This window comes from Necator americanus, chromosome II (genome assembly GCF_031761385.1).
Source record: "Necator americanus strain Aroian chromosome II, whole genome shotgun sequence".
Taxonomy (NCBI): Eukaryota; Metazoa; Nematoda; class Chromadorea; order Rhabditida; family Ancylostomatidae; genus Necator; species Necator americanus.
In genome coordinates, this window is record NC_087372.1 from 11,778,438 (window position 1) to 11,800,388 (window position 21,951).

Sequence of the window (21,951 nt, forward strand, 5' to 3'; positions counted from 1 at the left end):
TTTAGTCGTAGCTCATTCCAAACCCTTCGAGAAATCAACGGCTTTGATGAGCCTAGTGCGCTTAAGATCAGATTTTTACACTCTCTTTATCTGGAACTTATATATATATTTGATTATTTATTTTTTAAAGTATAAAGAGAGTTGCAACATCGAGCAAACTAAGGCGTCTGTTTCCAATATTTATAGCTGGTGCTGTTTTTCGTCGAGATTATACTTGAAAGCTGCGTCACGAACTCAATCTACCAATTGGGGAGACCCGGATATTGAAAAATATCTGGGACGCTGCTTTCGAGGTCGTTTCACTTGCATAATAGTCAAATGTAAACGAATTCTCTCCAGATTCTTCCATATCATACCACTCTGCGTGTTTTCAAGGATAGCGCTTCAAATTCACTCAGTGAAAGGTCATGTGGTTCGATATTCAAGTAAAAACCATGTCTTTCTCTATGAACTATTAAAGAAGAAAGAGTCTGATAGAAGCAAACACATTCACACCAACAAAGTTTCAATCGCCTCAAAAGGGATTAAGTTACACGTTGAGTGATCTTTTGAACCCTAAAATCCCCTTAGAAATCATTCTGTTCACATAACGGGTGAACTTATCTCAAAGAGAAAAGTTGGCTCTTGGATTTGATTGGATGGATTAATGTCTCCGCTGTCCTTTGCACTCTGCGAGCACATATAAACACTAAATTGGGGAACATGAAAAGGATGAGCGGTGGATAGAATGGAATTTTCTTTAAAGGCAACCCCCACGTTGATGAATCCTCCACTGATGTTATTTGTTAACTCCTTCCGGAGCTAGGATAATTACTAAGAGGAAATATCTCATAGGTAGTGGATGACCGAGAACAGTATCTGATCCAGAGGTGAGGACATAACCATCTCAAAGTCATATTCAGAAAACTTGCACAGCTAGAGAGATAGCTGGCCAAATGAATTATGAAAATGGAGAAAATGTGCTGGAAATGAGCATGACGACATAGTTAATTTTTAATGAAGCTGCTACCAGAAATGACCAGAAATGAAGCAAGCAGCAGTGGTATCCTAAGGCACAGTAGGTTATGTGGTAGATTGACGCCTAGGGGCTTTTTTTTCGCTCACTCTGTGAAGTTGTTTTTTTTTGTTCTTTCAAAATATTTTTTGTTCCTTATAACCGGACGTTAAAACCGGCGGGTGTAACGCAGTCGGTAAGAGTGCCGACTGTGACTGCACGATCGATCGGAGGTTCGAATCTGTCCTAGTGGAAACAAAGCCTTTTATTCCTCCGGGTTCGACACATAGGTATCAGGCTTGTCTAGAAGAATGAAACACTGACTTGATACATCTGCTAGCTCTAGAAGGTTATTGTATTGGCCAGAGGTGCATTTGTTAATCTCAAACGATTCTGAATTGCTCTAAAACGCAGCAGCGCATCCGAAACGGATTGAAACTGGCAACGACTACATCCTTTATCCTTTTTTAACCTAATATCGGCTCTTGGACGCTATACAACGACTCAATACATGCATCTTTTCAGAGCTGTGGTTCAATCAACAATGCTTATTATAGAATGCGCTGTGAGAGTGTATCAAGCACACCTTTTCATTTCGTGAATCGAGGTGAAGAGAGAAAATGGTGGACAACATCGCACATCTGTGCCTGCATTTCCTGGATTTCCAAAAACGAGAAAGGAAAGGGAATGAAGATTCAGACCAAGACTTAGATTAAAATGATCCGGCTAAAAACTAGGGCGATACGAAATAGAAATGAATAGGAATTGGAAGAGAAAGATGTAAAAAATAAGAAAATGAAAAGATTCATTGGGGTCAAATGATTACGAAGTAGAGAATCGGCTATTTTTGTATCTCATTTGGTAAAGCTGAAACATGTTGACAAGCTTCAAATATATACAGTAGTACTCAGCTTAGTGCTGCATTCCCATTTCAATTTTCGAAAGAATTTCAGTCGGATTAAAGGAGATTTGTACCACACAATTTTCTGTTACTAGTTTTAATCCTTAATCGTCTTATCATCAAAATAAGCACATTTCAGAAGTGATAATGAGTGAAAAATAACAGGAAAAATCTCCTCAGAATAGGTTATGAAGAGACTTATATACGTTTCCGAGATCAAGTGAAACATCCAGGGAAAAAGCATGTGATCTATACAACTTCTTAGTCAGCCTGGCGTAACTTGAGACTAGACCTCGTGAGCAGTACGGTGCATTCTTACAGCACACTGTTTACATCACAAGGACAAAACACATGAAAACAAAGTGTGAGTTCGACCATGGCATTGAAATAGTGCAGGAATGAAGTTATTAGCGATCCTCGAGTGTTTCGAACGCTGAAGAAGAATGACTCACTCCAGATCTCCTCTGTTGATATAATATTGTGCGTATATACATAGCACAGTCTCCAACAAATAAACTCCTTTGAAGAAAAAATGGAAAAAAGAAACGAGAGAGAAAAAAGAGAGAAAGGAGAAAAGATGTTGAGCTATACTTAGCTTTATACAAAGGTTTTTGTCGGAAGCGGTTATCGAAGGCTTAATTATGTAAGCGCAATTTATTGATAATAACGTTGTTGATTTTTCTTTCTTTTTCAAATGTTCTTTCCACACAAATGTGTTTTGTCTTTTTTCATTTGACGCACAATTAGTGTATGCAATAGATAAATGAATAAATAAACAAAATTCCTTAGTCAGGCGACAGCATTTTCTGTACAAAGAAAGCCGAGAGTCTGAAACGCACCGGGAGAAGTCTTTATGTAGTAACTTTCGAGTTTGTATCTAGGGGTGATGTTGAACGTTCCAGCTACAAACTGATGTCAAGGAGCGGAGATAGTTGGAGAAAAGACAAAAAAAACCTCAGCGAGAGAGGAGTAGCGCTATTAGGTAATGCTGCAGAGGCGGGAAAGAACAATCGCTACGTCAATCAAAGCATCTCTAGTAAATAATCATCACATCGGAAACTAATTGGAACAATCACTACATCGAGAAGAATAATGCGAAATGTCATCTACGATTTTTCTCGAGAACCACGTCTGTTTACCCCTTATTCAGCTGAAAATAATTTCATTTTAGAAGTTCGTCGAAGTTTTCGAAGTTCGAATTCCCAACATGAATTAAATTACGAATTACGAAGTGGAATTGCGATCCTGACCGGATCAAATTTGAGCTTTTTAGGAGCTCTGCTGCGGATCCACGTAATGGTTGAATCTTCAAATGGTACTTCCTGGGTGAAATTTTTCTAATCACTGGGGAACACAGTATTGTAGTGCACAAAAGGAGATGTTCATGACACTGGCAACTATTTTTCATTTCGCTTAGTATCTGTCAGCGACAATCCTCTTACAAGAAAATTCCTAAACAGTGAAGAAAAGAGCGGAAAACTAGATGAAGAAGGGTCACACGAGCGAATAAACACGGTTCTGATAAGGAATTAGCACTACTGACCATACGTACATATATCTGGTTGTTGGAAAAGTATTGTACTGATTTTTTTTTTAACATCGAGAACTTTTGGTTCTTGATGGATACCCATGATGTATCATTTGCTATTTGTAGAACATTCTCGAAGATTCTCGCTGGAGGTATCCATAATCTAGCATCCATCTCTCACTTTAACTACAATGCCAATTTCGCAAGAGCAGCATCTTCTATGGCAGAGAAGCGACAACAACAGTCCGCAACTTCAAAACCGCATTGGCGGAAGGGATCACTACATCAAGACTGTACACCGCCCGTTTGCTCGCTTCCCAAGAGGAGACACAATGCTGAAAGAAAAGCACCGGTCGGGATGCCTACGTACTGTGGAAAACCGTGCCATTCTCGGCGCGGTCAAACAGGATCCGGAGGTTAGCAACCGCAGGCTTGCGATGAGACTCGATTTGAGCCAACCAGCAGTTCTCAGCCGTCCCTCATCTCATCCAGAAAAGTACTGGATTCCTCATACCTTGTCGGATGACATGCGGAACACGCAGATATCCATCTGTCAGTCTCTAATCCTTCGGCCACATCGCGCTGCAAGGATCTCTACGAGAAGCCACACCAACACTAGCAAAGTCGAGCATGCACCCCAAGAAGGCCCTCCTCCCTCTTGGGATTCGAGGGAATTGCTGTACGATCTGTTTCCGCAAAGATACGCTGTCACCTCTGTCATTTACGGTACTCAGCTCAGAAAACTCACAGAACGTGTTCGAGAAAAGTAGCCGAGACGAGCTTCGATGCATCTCCTTCATGATAACGCGGGACTTCATAGAGTTAAGGAGACACATCAACAAATCGAAGAGCTTGGCTAGGACATATTACACATCTACCTATTGAGATATTCCTTTGATTATCACTTATTCCACATCCTTGAAGCTTTCTTAGCTAGGAAAACTTCCACCAGCTTCTATAACATTAGTCGGGCGACCGCCGACCGCCGACTTCCCCGATTCTCAGCCTAACCAATTCAGCGAGAAAGTGTTTGCTAACCTCAATTAAGTAGTCCTAATTAGTCCATTAGGTGGAACATTGTACTGACTAACAATGGTGATTATATTGCTGGTTGATTTCCATTGTGTATTGAAAAAAAAATACGAAAAAAATTACAAGACTGACACGACTTTCTTATCAACCTAATTTCTTTTGACGGCTTGAAAACCTTTGATCCAACGTAAGTGAAGAAGTAAGATCAGAACAATTATGTGCTTGAATCAACTGTACAACAGTTTTACTCGACAAATGTTGAATTACAACAGTTGAGACAAAAACGATCGTATACCAGTTTGACAACTATGACGAACCCAACTGAATACATGAAAATGCTTTCCTAAGTTATGTAGCAGATTTGGACATGAATTCTGCTTCTGTGCAGTGACGCCTACAACGTGAAGAAAGTGACTACAATTTCAGTGCCACTTTCTGGAACACGCAGCTGGAATTTGAATAGAATAACCTGGAAAGAAGGATAGCTATAAGTCACACCACTTTCGCTTCGTTGATGATACAGTACTTGAAATATTCATACATCACCATCTCGGATCAAATTCTAGCCAGTTTTAGAGTTAACTCTAGTGAATTATGTGTATGTATGTCTGCGTACATCTGCGAATGGATAGACGAGTGGATGTGTGTGAATGTTCATAAAAAACGGATGGGTCTCCGAAATTCTAGCTACACTCAGCGAATATATCCGAGCTACTCGGATCGCTGTGATTGCACCGTCGATAGTTCGAAACCGCTCAGCGACAAACAAGCCATTTCATCCCTGTGGAGTCGATAAATTGGTACCAGACTAGTCGCGGAGGATAAAAACACTGACTTGGCGCATCGGCAGAGCACTGCAAGTAATTCTGTAGGCCAACAGGCGTTCCAAAACCTCAACGGTTCGGAACTGCAGTGAAACGCGCTGGCGCATCCCAAGCGGACTGACACTCTAGAAACATTATCCTTTATTTTGTGTCTAGGTTGGGATATACACTCGATGAACGAATTAACCTCAGAGCTAAGCAGAAGGAAACGAGCGAATTCGGGACAAAGCACCACAATGCGCTGAGAATATAGTTAAAGGCATCACCCCACGAATATGGAGTGGTGCCGGTTTCAGTTGGGTTATGCCTATACTTGGTCGTAGATTATGGAGAGATGGGTGATTCCGTCCATGTCTTGCTAATTGGGGTAAAAAACGGACCGGAAGATGCGGCGTGTGCGCAAGGCTGGCGCGCTCCAATCGAACTCGTGGTAGAAAATTGCGCTACAGAACGCTCGATGCCATATCTTCTGAGCCTTTTTTTACGGCAATTAGGAAGAAATGGACGGGATCACCCTTCTCTCCATAATCTACGGCTCCGTATAGGCATAATCCGCATGAAACCCGCACCACCCCAGATTCGTGGATTGTTTAAGAGACCAAAAAACACTGTACAGATCTATGCTCTAAAAGCTATTCTGTCACTTTATTATGCCAGAGAAAATGTTGCCATCGTCGTCAGTAGATCGAAAAGTTGTTGCAAAGATTATCTCGTTTCACGCTAGTAGAAGTCTTATTCCACGTCAATGATTCAAAGCAAAACACGGATCTATAATTCTAAGGACAGTTACATGGGTGTTGAGGAGTTTGCACGAAACCCTCTGAAAAAGACTGAGATTCAGTGGGTTGCTGGAGATAAAAAAGGAAAAAAGAGAAATATTTGAAGATAGGAAAGCTCCGATAGAGATATTTCTTTTTGAGGTCCGTCAAACAGAAGGATACCATTCCCGTTGCTCCAGAGAGTAGAAGCCTCTCAGCAACTCTCGCAGGAAAGATCAAATATGGTTCCAGGCAATACAGACATTGTATATAAGGAAAAAAGAAGGATGCCTCTCCCTAATTGTGCAAATCCTCCATGATCCAAAAACGCTCAAAAAAGCTCAAAAACAACCAAGCACCATAAATCAAATGTGCAGAATTTCTACATTGAACAACTTCTATGACATGAATGACGAGAATGAATATGCAGTCAATTAAGCGTTGCTTGAGGTTCGTTGCGTAGTATTCATTCGTGAGAGGAAAAAAATTTCACGCGAATTTCATGCATTTCGAAAATGCTCCTGAATGTGCTTGTCTGTAAATGACGGGAGTTGAAGCTGATTTTGATGTTGATATAGTCGGGGATTTGAGATGACACGTAGGAGAAACGTTTGCGGAGCCCTCATTTTTCCAAACGTTGACGCAGATGCTTCAAATTTGCAAGAAGACTAACCTTCGTGGAATGAAAAACTTCGTGGAACATTGTACTAATGGCAGAATTATACCTATATATGTTACAAACGGGATGAAAACGGAATTGCCGCTGAAGCAGAACAACCTGTGAAGCTAATAGATCTTCTGCTTGAGCAAATACATCTCTTAAAATTACTTTGTAATCAGAAAATGCTTAAATGTTCTGCAAACATGGAACTTAATTTTTCTTTCACATTCAAACCACCCTGTGTACTACAGCCATAGGACGGAAAAAAAGTTATTTTCTCAAGTAAATAGTTCAGAAAAAATTCTGGCTAAAACTTTGGTTTCAGAGAAGAAATGCAGAGAAGTGATTTTCACATGCAATTCGACACCAAACAACCGCAGAACCCCGCATTCGAGAATGCAAGGCTTAGATGAAGGAGTGAGTTGGGGAATCGACGACGAACCTTGTAATTGAGACGAACTCAAGCGCATTCCTCCTCTGACTCTCACATGGATTTCGTTACCTAGGGAATTCCAGGAGGCACAGTGATTACTTTCATTCACTCGTACTCACCAACTCCAAGTACTGAACCTTGAAGATTTCTCTTGAGCCATCTAGGCTATGAGAACTGGCTGACAACCCAAAGGACCCACGTTATGGAGAACTGTAGTAAGTCAGTTACTCGCAATATTTGGACACAGAGACAGTATTTGAGAAAATCTGGGTGGACTTTCCACTAAAGATAAAGAATAGGATGAACGGTGTTGATCAATCCCAGTGGGGATGATGATGATCAAAACATCCACTTCATCTTAGAATCGTTTGAGGTTTATGGAACTCGTGCGCACTCTTACAATGACTTGTGGGCCAACAGATTGACCAAATCAGTGTCTCTATCCTCAATCACAAATCTGACACCATTTATGCGCCACGAAGAAATGAAATCCAGCAATGCGGCTTTAAACCATCGATCGTGCAGTCACATGGCGAACCTGGATTTCCGGTTAGAAAAGAAAATTTCCCATGAAAAAAAGAGCGAACATAGCACTAGTAGTTTTTTTTCGATGTAACGAGCTAGTTGAAGTTTTTTTTAAGTGATCCACAGTGGTGAAGTTACAGTTTTACCTCACTCTCAACCTGCATCAACCCTACCTGGAACAAATTTTGAGCAATATGCATGAAGGTAGATTAGTTCAGAACATTAGAAGCACTGTTGACCTCAAGTGTATTGGGTTCCTGCCTCTTTTTTCATGTATCCGTGCACAATTAGATCTCTTTTGCAGTTGTGACCGCACGAAAATCTCTTTTCCGTTAGCCATATCGGTATCTTCTACCGTCTCCAAGAATTAGGAGTTGGATTCCTCTTGTTTTTTGTGACATTGTGCATGACTAACGTTCTTTGAAGTCGCTGCTCAAACAGAAATGACTACGAAGAATGCTAGTCATGCAAAATCACAATTACACGAATAAATGAGCAGAAATCTGGTTCCTGCAAACTGCAACCACAGAGGCGAAACCCAGCAAAGAAGCGAACGAAAAAACTGAAGAAGAAAATTATTGCTAAAACTAACAGAGTCTAATCATCTAGAAGAACACGAGGAAGCAGGAAAACTATAGAAAGAGAAGGAGAAAAGAGCTTTGGAGAGCTATTCTACGCCATCCTGCTATCATATCGATCAATCGTTATATCGATCGCAGAGGCAGGATAACAGCTGCATCCACGTGACGCGTCGCGGCGTATCGTGCAAGGAATCTTCAACGCCTACTGTAAATAGGTAGGCGTTGAAGATTCGTTAGCAGAAGACACTAGTCTAAAACTAAATCAAGGTTAAATTTTAACAGTTCCGTCTCCGCAGAGGTTTTTGCTTTAATTTGCTAATTTTGAAAGAGAAGAAAAAAAAAAGCAAAAACAAAACCAAAAAACAATAGCAGATCTAATAAACTACATAAATAAATAAGTATTAATATCTAAATAAATATCACTGTTCTCTTAACGATTACAAAGTATTCTATTTTCTATACTCCTAGCGCGAATATCCTTGGGAACGAGTTATTACTACTACTTGACAAGTATTCAGCTGGTACATAGCGTTTGAAAATTATAAGCGCCACCTTTGCTTTTTGAGAATTTGCCACTAGAAGGCTTCCAAAAAAAAGTTCGCCTTTCCTGTTTTTCCCAAAAAAAAAAAAACTGTAGAGCAAGATACTGCAGCACTTCGTCAGTTGAGCCATCCTATAACAACTCTCAGTTCTTCGCTTCTACTAGCAAGAAGGAAAGTTAATAACGGGGATGGAAAGGTATTACTCGTTCAGTGGTTGCCCCTTCTGCGAGGGACATGAAGAGGGGTTCGAAGGAGCTTCGACTGAAAGGGAAAAAATCTCTTGAGGATCCTCACGAAGGCGTAAAACTATCAGGTCGGCGGTCTTCCTGTCTTCTATCCTTCCGCGAATCCGTCTTGCCCACGGCTCCTGAACAACGATTGTCGTCAACACGTATCACTTCTCCTCGTTATCGCTGTTTTATCTTTCTTGGTTGAAACTTTAGCGTCTCCAACCTTCGATCGATCGAGCGTAGGAGGGTGGAATTCCGAATACACTCTTTGACTTGGGTGAAATGGGATACTCCTAGCATCACGTTTTCGGTGGGGTGTTCGATGACGTTGAGCACATTTTCTCCCGTTTCTAAGTCGTAGGTTAAAGGTCAAGTATAACCTTTGAACTGTTTTGAAATAGTATTATCTGAAAGGATTTTCCAAAGGCGGTAGCACTGCACTGTCTCGATCAGATTGAAACGTGCACTGATTGCAGCAGCTACGATTTCCCCAAAAATATCGAAGAGGACAATCATTTTTTGTGAAAATTACTTCACAAATCAGGGATATAATTAAACTTCAAAAATTGAAATTAAATAGATCTAAATTAGTTTGAAATTTTTCAAATTAAATTTTTAAGTCCCTTCTTAGTTCTATCGATTTCTACTGTGGTTACTCACTACTCACTGTTGGCGCCAAGCAAGACGGTTGAGACAGGTAACGGAAGTTTTCACAGTTTGTCACGATTAATGTCCACCCATTAAAATTTATACTTGATTTTCTGAATAAGCAATAACGAATTCAATGCTTTTTCTGGATTTTCATGGGAAATCGGAAAGGAATCTTGTAAAGCTGTGTCGGAAGTATTCTGCCTTCAAATATTTTGCATACAGATATTGAGTTAATCGTCATTTGCATAATAGAAAAAAATAAACAGCAGGTTGTTAGTTTAAAAGAGCAATTCACAGCTATGTTGAAGAGTTGGCTACCTATTGAAAATCACTGAAATCCCTACCGCGTGAAAAAAAAAAACTTTGGAATCTTTGAAAATCTCATTCATTCTTAGCTGCAATTTGTCTTCGCAAATTTTCAGAAGAAGAAAGAATAGGCGAGTAACTACGTAGTTATGCCTAGTGCTGTATTGTATTTCGAACTTGTACCCTGCTTCTGTGAATAACGTAGTTTATAAGCCGTACATCCACAGGAACAGTACATAACACTAATTTCAATGTATATGGCTTCTGTTTTCACCATCTTGAACGACTATGGTGGAACTAGTGATCCAAAGTAGTGTGGGGCGTGACGGAAAAAACCTAGGATTGTTCCAATAAACGTCTACGGCGACCTTTAATGAAGGTGAAAAAGCTGAAACGTCAGACTAATAAACGTTTCATTTAAAAAAGTCGTAAGCGCACTAGTAGAAAGCATGGACAGGGTCATATAATTTGAGGAGAAGAAGGAAAGAAAGAAAGCAAGAAAGAAAATTGATCTGGAGAAATAAAACAAAAGTGATGTCAATCACCACTCCAGCCTACAGTACCATGTGACGAGAAATTACTGCCATACTTTCCCTCTTCCAGAACTTTTTAGGGTGGAAGTGGAACACGTGAGGACTTCTATTTCCCTAGAATGGCTGCTATCAGGTAAATTACATCCAAAATTTCGAAAAATTGTATATCTGAAAAGAAAACATGATAGAATATTTGGTAACGAGGTCGCAACCAGTACAATATTCAACTCTATACATTCATAGTATTTCACAACATTCGGATGAGTGTGGTTACAGAAAAGGCAAGAAATATGAGGAAAATGGAGGTGTTAGGTGAAATAAATTCAGAAACAAAGAAAGTTTTTGTGAAAGAAAACCGCACTCTCATACCTCATACCTACATATTTAGTCCGTAGATATGAAATTCACATTTTCATTTTTTTTAAAGTTTTTTTTTTAAATAGGAACGTCATTTGATTCATTGGATTGGGCGGGAAGTCTTACAAATACGGCTCTAAGATGATAATTGTGGAAAATATGTTATTCTAAAGCAAACTGAGAACGAAGTGATGTCAGGACTGAATTAACTTCTCGTAGAATCATGCACAAGATATTTTATGCATAATAGAAGTAGCCGTTCGGCGAATCAACCATTCGCTAATGAAAAGTGAATGGCGGGAGTCCATTTTTGTTCGGCAGCGTGTTCAAAATAATGTTTGATGTCGAGCTTGGGGTACTGGTGGCAAGGAGAGGAGGAATGGCGAGTCTCATTCTTGTCATCTCACCGCACACCGCATTTAAACGTTGTTTCTATGGAGGTTGTGCACATGTATAAGACAAAGCGTCCCATAACGGATGTGCAAAAATGGGCTGGTACCCATGCCCCCCCGGCTAGTGGCATTTCTTCAATCGTTGCAACTTTTTGAACTTATGATATTCTTCTTCCATAGTTCATATGTACCCTCCTAAGAGAACCCATTCATTTTATGATGATAGAAATAATAGCGACGATAACAAAAATCACAATAATAACAAAAACGCATTTTGAGCAATGTTTTGAAATATTCTATTAAATGCTTGCTAGAATAAAGAGGTTCACTGCTGATTTTCAAAAGTCTTCCCAGAAAATGGTAAAAGAAATGCGACGAGAGAATTCTTAGAAATGAGCAGCCAGCGACGATATAGCTAGCTACTTACGTAATAACGTCATGCTGTAATGAGGTTCTATATCTAACTACATGTAAAAGCCCGTAAATGTAGGAATGGTGAAAGTAGTGTGTGCGCGTGTGAAATTACAGGGTTAACCTCTATGGGAACAGGCTTCTGCTAAGTTTTTTGATGGTTCACGGATAATTCTTAAAATCTACAAATTTTCGACACGAAATGGAAAACAGCGAAGAAAGCTTGAACAGCCATCGACAAGAACTAAAAAGATGAGACGGTATAAGCAGCGAAAATTCTTTTTCTGCTTAGGAAAGGAGATCCGGCATCTACTTCAAACATAGAGCGTTTGTACATAATGTTAATCATAATGTCAGCTATTGCACTCTGGGAAATAGAGGAATTCCAAATGTAGCATTCACCGTTACTGGTATTTACTGAAACGGAAAACACAACACTGATATCCTGAGTGAGATTAGTAGTTTGCGCTAGTGTCTATGAATTTCGTACCCGCAGCGATTATTAGGTTCCAGCATCGGCTCGTTGCACGCAAATTGCATGGCTCCTGGAAGTTTGCCGGCCAATCGGCTGCCATAGTCTACTTGCTTACGTTCACTTCCCTTTCCAGAATGGGATTATCTCAGCGGTTCGCTTATCGGTCGTAATTCTTAGCACTACAAAGGGAAGCAGAACGACGTATTCTTCCTGAACGTAGTGTTCTCAACACGGAAAAAAATTAAATTATGGAAGCAATAGGTAATGTTATGTCATCTCTTGATCCCCGTTTTTCAGCTAAACTTTGTCATTTCTCTATGCAGAACCTTTTAGGACATCTGGCGAGGGAATTCGTATCCAGCATTCCACAAAACACCCTAAAAATTCGAGAAAAAAAGCTCTTCTTTTAATGAGACTTCAATCCGATGGAGACTTGCACTTTAATGGCTTGTGTCTGCCTTTTTTTAAATGAAAGTAGCTACGTGCATCTTGCATCAGAATAAGAGGCCGACATTTTTATCTGTGAATTAATAGGACATAATGGTGCTTTCCCATATAAATGTATGTAGCAGCGTTTGCAGTGGTGGGTGCTGTCGTGTGTTTCCTTCAATAATCACAGAGAGATGAAATAATACAAAAGCCTGCGAGAAGACTGCGTACCCTTATGGAAATGTAACCTTTCACCGGGCAGTTACTCCCTTTCCATGTAAAAGCACATGAGCATAACCAATGTTGGCCATAGGAGAAACTGCGAGGGAGCTTTTCCGAAAAAAAGGCGATAATCGATGGTGCAATGACGTCGATAAAAAGATAAATTATAAAGTGCACAGCATTGATCAATCCCTATGGAGACGCGTACGCCTCCTATTAGGTTGGTGCAAAAATAAGTTTTCAGTTTTTTTTTTTGCGTTTTCAAACATTCTCTTTGAAACGATATAACTCGCCTCAAAATCAACCTTATCAGTCGAAATAAGAACCATTATGGTCCACGCATCTTTGCCAACAGACACAAGCTTGCTAATTCCCGCTGAAAGTTCGAGCTTTTAAAGTCCACGAACTTCCGGAAGTCGTTTTCGACGAATTAGAGTCTCGTAGCCTAACTCGTTCAACTTCAGTAGTTTCACCTGTGAAATATGTGGTCAGGCATTGTCGTGTAGGGGAACCGGCCCTTTTTGTTCACTGTTCTTTCCGAGCAAAGAAGTTAAAGGTTCCGGTGCATTTGGTGCTGTTCTTCGCAATGTTTCTCTGCGGTGATGGTCTTTAATAAGGCTTTAGTAGATTACATATAAAGCACAGCACCACACAGTCACCATGGTCTTCTTCGAGTGCATTTTTCTTCAGGAAATGCTTTGGAGAGTGCTTGGAAGCTTCATCCTTGTCCATCCATTGTGCAGGACCCTTCCTGTTGTCGTGAACGATCCATTCGCAGATAACATTGCGATCAAGGAATGGACAGTTGTTGCGCAGCAGAAACATTCAGCAGATCTCAAAACAGCAGTTTCTTTGGGACTGGCTCAGTTCATGCAGCACCCACTTTTTCAACTTTTTCATGCTTCCAATTTTTTCCAAATGGCGCACGATTGTTGAATGGTCAACGGCTAGTTCTAGGGCAATATCTTGTGTAGTTTAAAGCAAGTCGTCTTACATGATTCCCTTCTGGAGGTCAAGTCCAAAAATGTGGCCACGACCTTCCTTATCTTCGAGGCTCACAACAAACCTTTAGAACCTACGCCGTCTCGTAGATTCAGTGGTGCCCCCCTCACTCAAAACAGCTTTGATATTCCGAGCTGTCTCCGCTGCAGTTCTGCCCAGCTTAAATTCATAGCAGGAGATTTGATGAAAACCTTATCTGGACAAATTATCGATAAGTCTTGGTACTAACCAAATACTGATTCTCATTTAAAATCACTTCAGCACTAATAGTTACAAAGAAATGCGCTACGAAGCGTTATACGGTTCCTAGTATTAAAGATGAATTATGCCAAAAAAAAAATTGTCTTGAAGATAAGGCAACGAAAAACGTGCATAATTTTTGCAGCAGTTAAATACTTGAACTCAGAATCGTGTGATGTTCATAGATGACACCTTTGGAATGGCTTGCGGGGGTGAACAAACGCGTCAAGTCAGTGTTTTCATCCTCCCATTCAGGTCTTGCACCAACTTATCGACCCTGCAGGCGTGAAAGGCTTGGTTGGCATTAGGGTGGTTTCGAACAATTGATCAATACTGCAATCGCAGTCGATCCTCTTACAGTCTGGACCAAACGCGTCCTAATGATGTCGATGGTAACGAAAATGGTGTTGTTACGACTACACCGGGCCATGAAATAATTTTATCATCCGCTACTACACGAAAAGGGAGCAAAATGTTCTTGAAGAAGGGAAATTTACAATGTTAGAGTCATCAGTATGTTGGTTTCTGCAAGACGTCGAAACAGTTGTTACAAATCGAGGAATCAAAAGCACCAGTTTGCTCGGAGATTGAGGCAACTCTTCGGACCTTACCTTGACTCTTAGGGTGACTGAACTTGACTCTTAGGACAAAGCCTTGTAGGAGGAAAAACTGCATCAGTGGGTGAACTGAGATCTCTAATTCCTTGGCATGTAGGGAATCTCCCGCGTTTTTGCGACCATTCGTAAAAACTACGTCCGAGAATTTATCTATTACTAGAACCACACAAAAACGAAACATTCGCTGACCATTGCCTTCAACAGCTCATATTTTCCGCCTCATAGTTTCTTAACGTCTTTTTAGAGGTTCATCTCGCACGAAATTTACCAAAAACGAACACACTTCATGCAATGGTTAATTTCTATCATTACTGATAACATTCTACCAGCAAGTGGTTAACAAGTCGATGTTATTGCTTGAACTAAAAAATTCCTTCAAAGTTTCATTTTTCAAACCGCAAGAAAGTCAAAGTCAAACCTTGCTCGTCTTCCATAATAAATGACAGTAAACTTCTTGCAACGGTTGATGAACAAGGGTCATTTTTCAGTGTCAGCCGATAACATTTCTCAGCCAATCGAATCTAAATTCTCGGGAAGCAAGAACAAAAGCTAAAGATCATCGGTTTTTGATAATCGTTTGTTGTTTTTGCTTCGAAGGACCAACCGAGGAACTGAAACAGAACTGACTGAAAACAGAGCAAACTTCCCTTTTCTTCTATTAGGGTATTCAGAAAGTATCTGCCGAAATACGGCAAAATTTCAACACAACTTTTTAATAACATTTTATTATTCGACGAAATAATCTCCATAAACATCAGCAACCTTCTGCCAATGTCTCACAAGATTACGAATTCCTTTGGCGTAGAACTTCGGCGATTTGAAGGCGAAGAAAGCCCGAAGGTCATTTTCGAGCATCGTAGCGCTTCTTCTCCAGGTGATGCTAAAGCGATCGGAAGACGCAGTAGTCGCTCGGGACCAGAGCCGGGCTCTACGGTGAGTGCGGTAGAACTTCCCATCCGAGCTCCAGAATTTTCTGAGAAGTCTTCTTCGCGATGTGAGGGCGCGCGTTATCGTGCAGCACGCGAACGTTGCCGAGCTTGCAGTTGAGCGCAGTAGACCTGGGTTGTCCGGAAGCAGTTCGAAACTGTAGATTCCACGAACTCCCCACCAGACGTTCAGCATGACCTTCTTCTCATGGATTTCACCTTTCACGAAAGGATCCGGCATTTCATCGCCAGCGCACCACGCACGTTTGTGGGTGTGGTTGACGTAGAGGGCCCATTTTTCACCTCCAGTGACAATGGTGTCAGGCCAGTCGAATCTGCGGCTTCTAGAGAGCAGCTGAGTGCAGATGTCCAAACGTCTTTGGCGGTTGCCGTCGCTCAATGCATGTGACCGAGCTTGTTTTCACTATTCCGAGAGATCGCAGTCCATTGCTCACGGTGGACAACAGCCAAGATTGGCAGCAAAATACCGCACACCTTCATGTGGATGCTGCTCCGCCAGATTCTTCAGTTCATCGAATGATATTGCAGTCTGTCGACCAGAGTGAGGTTCATCTTCGAATTTCTCGTTTCCGGCTTTGAAGCGCTGGAACCAGGCGCGCACAGACCGCTCAGAATGGATTTCGGTGCTGAATACGTGACTTAAGTTTCGATGGTCTTCAGCAGCGAGGTGGCCAGATTTGAATTCGTAAAGGAGTATGTGTCGAATATGGATGGATTGTTCGGCCAGTATAGGATGAAATAGGCTACGAAGATGGAGCCAGATATGTTATGTGTATACGAGCGGTAGTATCCTTATATAATATATTTAAAACGGGAACTTTCAGAATATCTCAAAAAATCTGCGCTACTGCGAAATTTCCGACAGATACTTTCCGAACACCCTAATAATTCTTAACTTCATTACCCACCATGGTTTGATTGTTTGTTGGAGCAACTCGGTGGAATATATTTCGCTGGCAAGATCTGAATATTCCTCGAGCAAGTATAATCAATGTTTGAACGGTTGGATATGCATATCAGCCGCATGTTCATAACTGCACCAATGCTTATAGAAAAAGTAACAATTAAAATTCCTTCTCTTACCAAGACCATTTTATTCGCTCACGAGAAGATTTCAACCCCCGTCTTGAAACGAACTTCATCTATCTTCTTTGCACACGCGCCAAATAGTGAGAACAGAATATTGAAATAGTTCAAATAAGGTAGAAGAAACCTCCCATCATCATTGAATCTGAATGTTGACAGCAAATAACACTGAGACGGTGACAACGTCATTAGAACATCAAAAGCTCTGCCAAGTTTTTTTTTAATAGATGCAGTAGTCAATGTACGTCCTAGAAAATGAATCGATTAAGAAGGGCAATTTTGACAAGAAAGAGCGGTGATTAAAAGATAATCTTGAGAACTCCGTAAGATCCGTAGAGAACCATCTTAGCAATCTCAGGCAAATGCTCATACGCAATCACTTATAGGACCATTTTTGCACCATACCAAAGTGCAAAATTTGTCCGGATAATAGGATAAGTGATTGTATGAATTCGTATGTTGTTCACCTGATTTCCTGCGAGAAATATTGCGACTACATGGGAGACGGCTACACCAACATGTCTTAAGAATACCTGGAGTCACCCCGCATTCATCGATTGCTATATGGGTCCTGAGTCGAAACGGAACTGATTTTAATATCAAGATCACGATTTGAATGCGTGAAATTACTTTTGTGGAAGTATAGTATTTGAAGGCATTTTGGATCCACGTTAAGAGACCAAATTACTTGGAAGAGGAATGGATCTCTACTACACGGGAACTCGTCTGCAATATGAGGTTGTTGTTTGATTGTGCAAGTCATCTCAAAACGGGCATCTAGCGGCGGCAGAAGAATCTTCTCTGATTCAAAACAAAGATTTTCTAAATTCCATCTGTGGCTGCGAGATTCGAAAGTAGGCTAAGAATTTCCCTTGTCGAGCAGATAGTACGTTTGACCTCATAAATCACTCTCAATTTCACTTTGGAAAAAGTGGACTCGCTGAAAGCTCGGCCATGAATAAGGGAATATAACAAACGTGGCTTAAGAAAGTGGACACTTCCAAGAGGATGAGGATTGAGTGTTTAGCAATCCATTTGGGATGCGCAAAAGGGCTCTGCAATTTGAATTTAAAATCGGGCAAGCAGATGTACCAAGTAAGCGCGTCCACCTTCTGAGACCATTTGGTGTCAATGTACCGAACATGTGAAGGATTTATCGCATGTTTACGCTTAGGAGAAATGACATATAACATAGTTGTGGGCGCGATATCGGTGCCTAAAAGAGATTCAAAATTCGCTATCGGCCATATGAGTGATATTGTTGTCGCCATGAGTTATCTCATCGCAGCGAAAAAGTACGTGAATAAAGCAGAGAACAATTCAAGTGTTCTTTCTTCACACTACAACCTTCGCTCGAGACATTTCTATAGATTTTCCCGCGCTATATGTTGAGGGATAGAGTCTGGGGACACTGAAGCTCGGCAGACAAAGCAAAGGAACACTTGAACACCTTTCTCTGCGCGCGGATACCAAAAGTCAATGAGATTCAGACTCTCTCGACCTCTGGTAGAGACGGCCGTATGCTTACTGCCCCATACGCAGTACGTTGTTGAATCCCTCGTAAGGGAATTCGGACAAAACCATTTCACATGCCTTTCTCCGAATAGCTAGGAGGAGTTGAGTACAATCGTGTTCGTGGTAGTTAACTACGACTATCTATTTGTGAGGAGATCCTGACACTAATAACTCGTAACATGCTGATTTTGAGTCCGTTGCGTGTAATTTGCAGTGTCGCAACGCGTCACTTTTGCAGGTACATAGTTCTGGAAAGTGCTTTGGTGTATTGTCCCGCGGTAATGAAATGTTTCTTTTAGTGATTGACTATTCAGAAGGCTTTTTTTTTTCAATTCATATGTCACCATATAGTTTGGTTCACCACTGAGAAGCGGAGCAATAGAACAAACTTTATGATAGCCTAGAGACGATGCTGGTGGTCAGGAAAAAAAAATAGGCAGAAGGTTTCAATGCTACAAAGTGAACGACATACCTGAACGTTATAGCAATTCGTAAATGAAGTTTCAGATCAATTCAGGAATTTCCATTCTGGAAATAGTGTTCCTCAAATACGTTTACAAATAAATATATTGAGTTCTCATTGGGTTTAAGGAGCAACAATGTGGAAAATGCTTGGTTTTTTTCTGCAGAACAAAATAGATGACAGCTCCAACTTTACGTCAGTTAGATGCATTAATCCATTCATGGATGTCAATACGACTCACATGTGGGTCGAATGCATTTAGTTCCAGACGGTATACCTTACAAAGTAGGAAAACATTGATGCACTTTCACCGGTCACAGAAAAGCAATGAAAGAGGACAGAAAAGTGAAATTTCTACCAAATGGAAGTAAAACTCTTGAAGTTTCCTGCGTATTCAGTGCAGTTCGACATGTCCTCCACTTGTTGCCTTAAGTATATCTGAACGGTACTCAATCTGCTGTAATAGAATTAATAACGTCCTCGATTCTCTGTTTGTTTTAAAATGACTAATATTGTTCATACATTCACTGTACACATGTTGAACATACCGCCCCCGCCCTCCCCCAGCAAAAGTCTAAGGGCGTTAGATCCGGGGATTGTGGTAGCAATGGCATGAGAGAACACCTGTCTATCATTGCTAGGGGAATGTTTTATCCAATACCTCACGAACAATGTTCGGGAAGTGTGCTGGCGCTTCTTTCTACACTAGACGATATTCACGTTGCACTCTGCTCATGGACTCAAACTTAGCAACCCACAGAACCCATTGGACTTTCCTCTGTACCTTCGACCGTCCATGTCTCCACTGACGTGGGCGAAGGCCGATCCGCTGCTGCGTAGTTCGTGGAGTTACGTCATCACTTGTGCGCAAACACGCTAGCGCATCACACTATGTAAATTGGAAAGCTTTCCTTTTATTTGGTGAAGATTTCACAATTCTCTCTTGTTTTGTTGCTTTCCTGTGATCGGTCAAAGTGCACCGTAACTTTACGGGCACTCATCATGACTCACGAGTAGTCCGACGTATTTGAAACCTCAAAAATAACTCTCTGCTTCCATATCTTGCAAATACTAAAAGTTGTTCATTCGTCAATGTGTTAAAAGGTAAGCGTACAGTAGCCACCGGTATTTAATCATCTACTTGGGACGTCCGCGTTCAGTTCAACTCGTTTGAGGTTTACGAACGTGTATCTAGCCTAAATCATGACTTGTAGGAGGTTATCCGATGTATGAAATCAGAGTTTCTACCTTTCCAGATAGGTCGAGTGCATTAACAACGGAGAAATAAAGGCCTAGGTTGGCATTACGGAGGAACCATCAGTTCATCGTCCAGCCACAGTGGAACCCCTTACCAAATGTGCTACACCCGTCCCAAGGACTCGCTAATCACGCGAAATTAATCACGACAGCAAGTAGCAAAGTTCTGAGCATTTTTAACACATGCCTTTACAACACCACATTCGACAGGGGTAACTGAAAATAACGACAGGAAAAAAACTTGCAACAGTAGTAGTAACAGGACGGATGATGTGGGGTCATACGCTTCTCGGAAATATGCGAACTTCACGATGACAGGCTTGGAAGTTGATCAAATCGTTAATAATAAATCGGGCACAAATAGTCTATTCATTCGCATCCCACTTCTTGATACACAGGAATCATTTCGGTCAAGACGTTAATGCGGTAAGTGAAGGAGTAAAAGGAGCAACTAAAAAGGCGAAAAAGAGATGTGGTGATGAAATGATGTGCCACGAATCACAAAAGATCTACTCAAAAGTCTTTCGCACAATATGCGAGTACTCTGAACAAGAAAATAGAAATGTTGCCTTAAAATGTGTGTAGAAGGTGATCTCAAGGATTTCACAGAGCTCTGATCCATATGTGCCGTTCTCAACGGCATTGCACCTTTTAATTTAGCGGTACCTAACAGAGCTGAGCGACCTATAGACGTTTAAACTTAGCGCTTCTTCCGCCGCTGTCCATGTTATCGAAGACATCCCAACTATGTAGGATCCGTACCTGTCACCTGCTGCCATGCACTAAAATAGGCACCGAGAGAGCGTTCCAGACAGCGAGATTAGTGAAATAAAATCAAAAATTCCTTCTAAAGGCTGCAAATAGATTCAGCACCGGGCGGCTTTGAACGCCTATTCTTTTGATACATACGCTTCGCTGACTCCAGTGTCCTAACACAAGCCGCCTTTCTCTCGTTATTTTCGAGAAAGAGTGCATCTGATAAGGGCAGTAATGCATAAATTTCTTGCAGTTCAACATAGGCTGTGTGTGTTCCCCTTTCAGCTCAAATGTGAAGATTGGTAGGCACAGGCCCTGTTTTCAATGAGCGGTTCGTTTCATGCATATTTGAGCGGAACAAGTTCAAAATGTGCATTTCACATGCTTGTCTATTTAGCAAATAAGAAAATTATGAATATTTATAGGGAAAATAACATCCAGGTGCTTCCTCTGTCCAATGAACACTAAATTAATGGACAGTGAAAAGAGTAGAAATAAATGAATTGAAATTAAAAAAAAATGCATTAGAGAGAATTAACGGTGTTGAGCTTATTTTCCGATGGTAAATTTACTTTAATTTAGATATATTCTGGTCGTAAATGCTTATAAATGCACATATGCACATTGAGAATGGAATTCTAGGGATGCAATGACTGTAGCGGTTTTAAAAGCTCCGTCTACGAAGTTCTTAAATATTTTCTTTCACCGAGACCGGCACTAGGCTATGCGAGATGGAGTTCAATACTTTTTGCGCTCAAATTTCATAATCGGCTAGGATTTTTTCATTTGAGAATTTTGGAATAGAAATAATTTTTTCAACGTACACAATATGCTCGCCTAGGGCATTCGATGCATTGAAATATGATGCGTAATGAAGGTTTGGCACATTCCGACAATGGGATGCCGCTCCGCGTTTAAAAGGATTACTATACACATAGGCTCAATAAGCAGCTCTCAGAATAATAGAAACAACAACAAAAAAAAGAAGTATTGATTGACGAATCCTCAATGATGTCTGATTCTTCTTCCATTTACGAATAAGAAATTTCACGTAAAATGCGGGATGTGCTCAGATTTTACCTCAAAATAAGATTTGTTTTTGCCAGAAACTGATACGATATGAGAATAATGCATTTCAGAGAGAGAGAGAGAGAGAGAGAGAGAGAGAGAGAGAGAGAGAGAGAGAGAGAGAGAGAGAGAGAGAGAGAGAGAGAGAGAAAGACAGGGTAGAAGTGAATCCAAGAGCTGTTGTTCAAAGCGATTGTTATTTGCGATTTCAAAAA

The 21,951-nt window shown here is 40.8% G+C and overlaps 2 protein-coding genes across 3 annotated transcripts; one reads left to right on the plus strand and one right to left on the minus strand.

Moving 5' to 3' along the window:
- Window positions 1–3,614: 3,614 nt before the first annotated feature.
- Window positions 3,615–4,193, plus strand: RB195_017573 (uncharacterized protein; the record flags this gene model as incomplete). Its single annotated transcript, XM_064184627.1, has 1 exon — window positions 3,615–4,193. The coding sequence occupies one exon, from the start codon at window positions 3,615–3,617 to the stop codon at window positions 4,191–4,193; it is 579 nt and encodes a 192-aa protein (XP_064040508.1).
- Window positions 4,194–15,370: 11,177 nt separating this feature from the next.
- RB195_017574 (uncharacterized protein) lies at window positions 15,371–20,691 on the minus strand (the record flags this gene model as incomplete). Of its 2 annotated transcripts, XM_064184629.1 has the most annotated exons (4): window positions 15,371–15,965; window positions 16,026–16,217; window positions 16,496–16,554; window positions 16,675–16,683. In XM_064184629.1, the coding sequence occupies 4 exons, from the start codon at window positions 16,681–16,683 to the stop codon at window positions 15,371–15,373; spliced, it is 855 nt and encodes a 284-aa protein (XP_064040510.1). The 2 variants fall into 2 exon arrangements, with proteins under 2 accessions (XP_064040510.1, XP_064040509.1); XM_064184628.1 differs by lacking the exons at window positions 16,496–16,554; window positions 16,675–16,683 and adding an exon at window positions 20,675–20,691 and having other exon boundaries at window positions 15,371–15,914.
- Window positions 20,692–21,951: the final 1,260 nt, after the last annotated feature.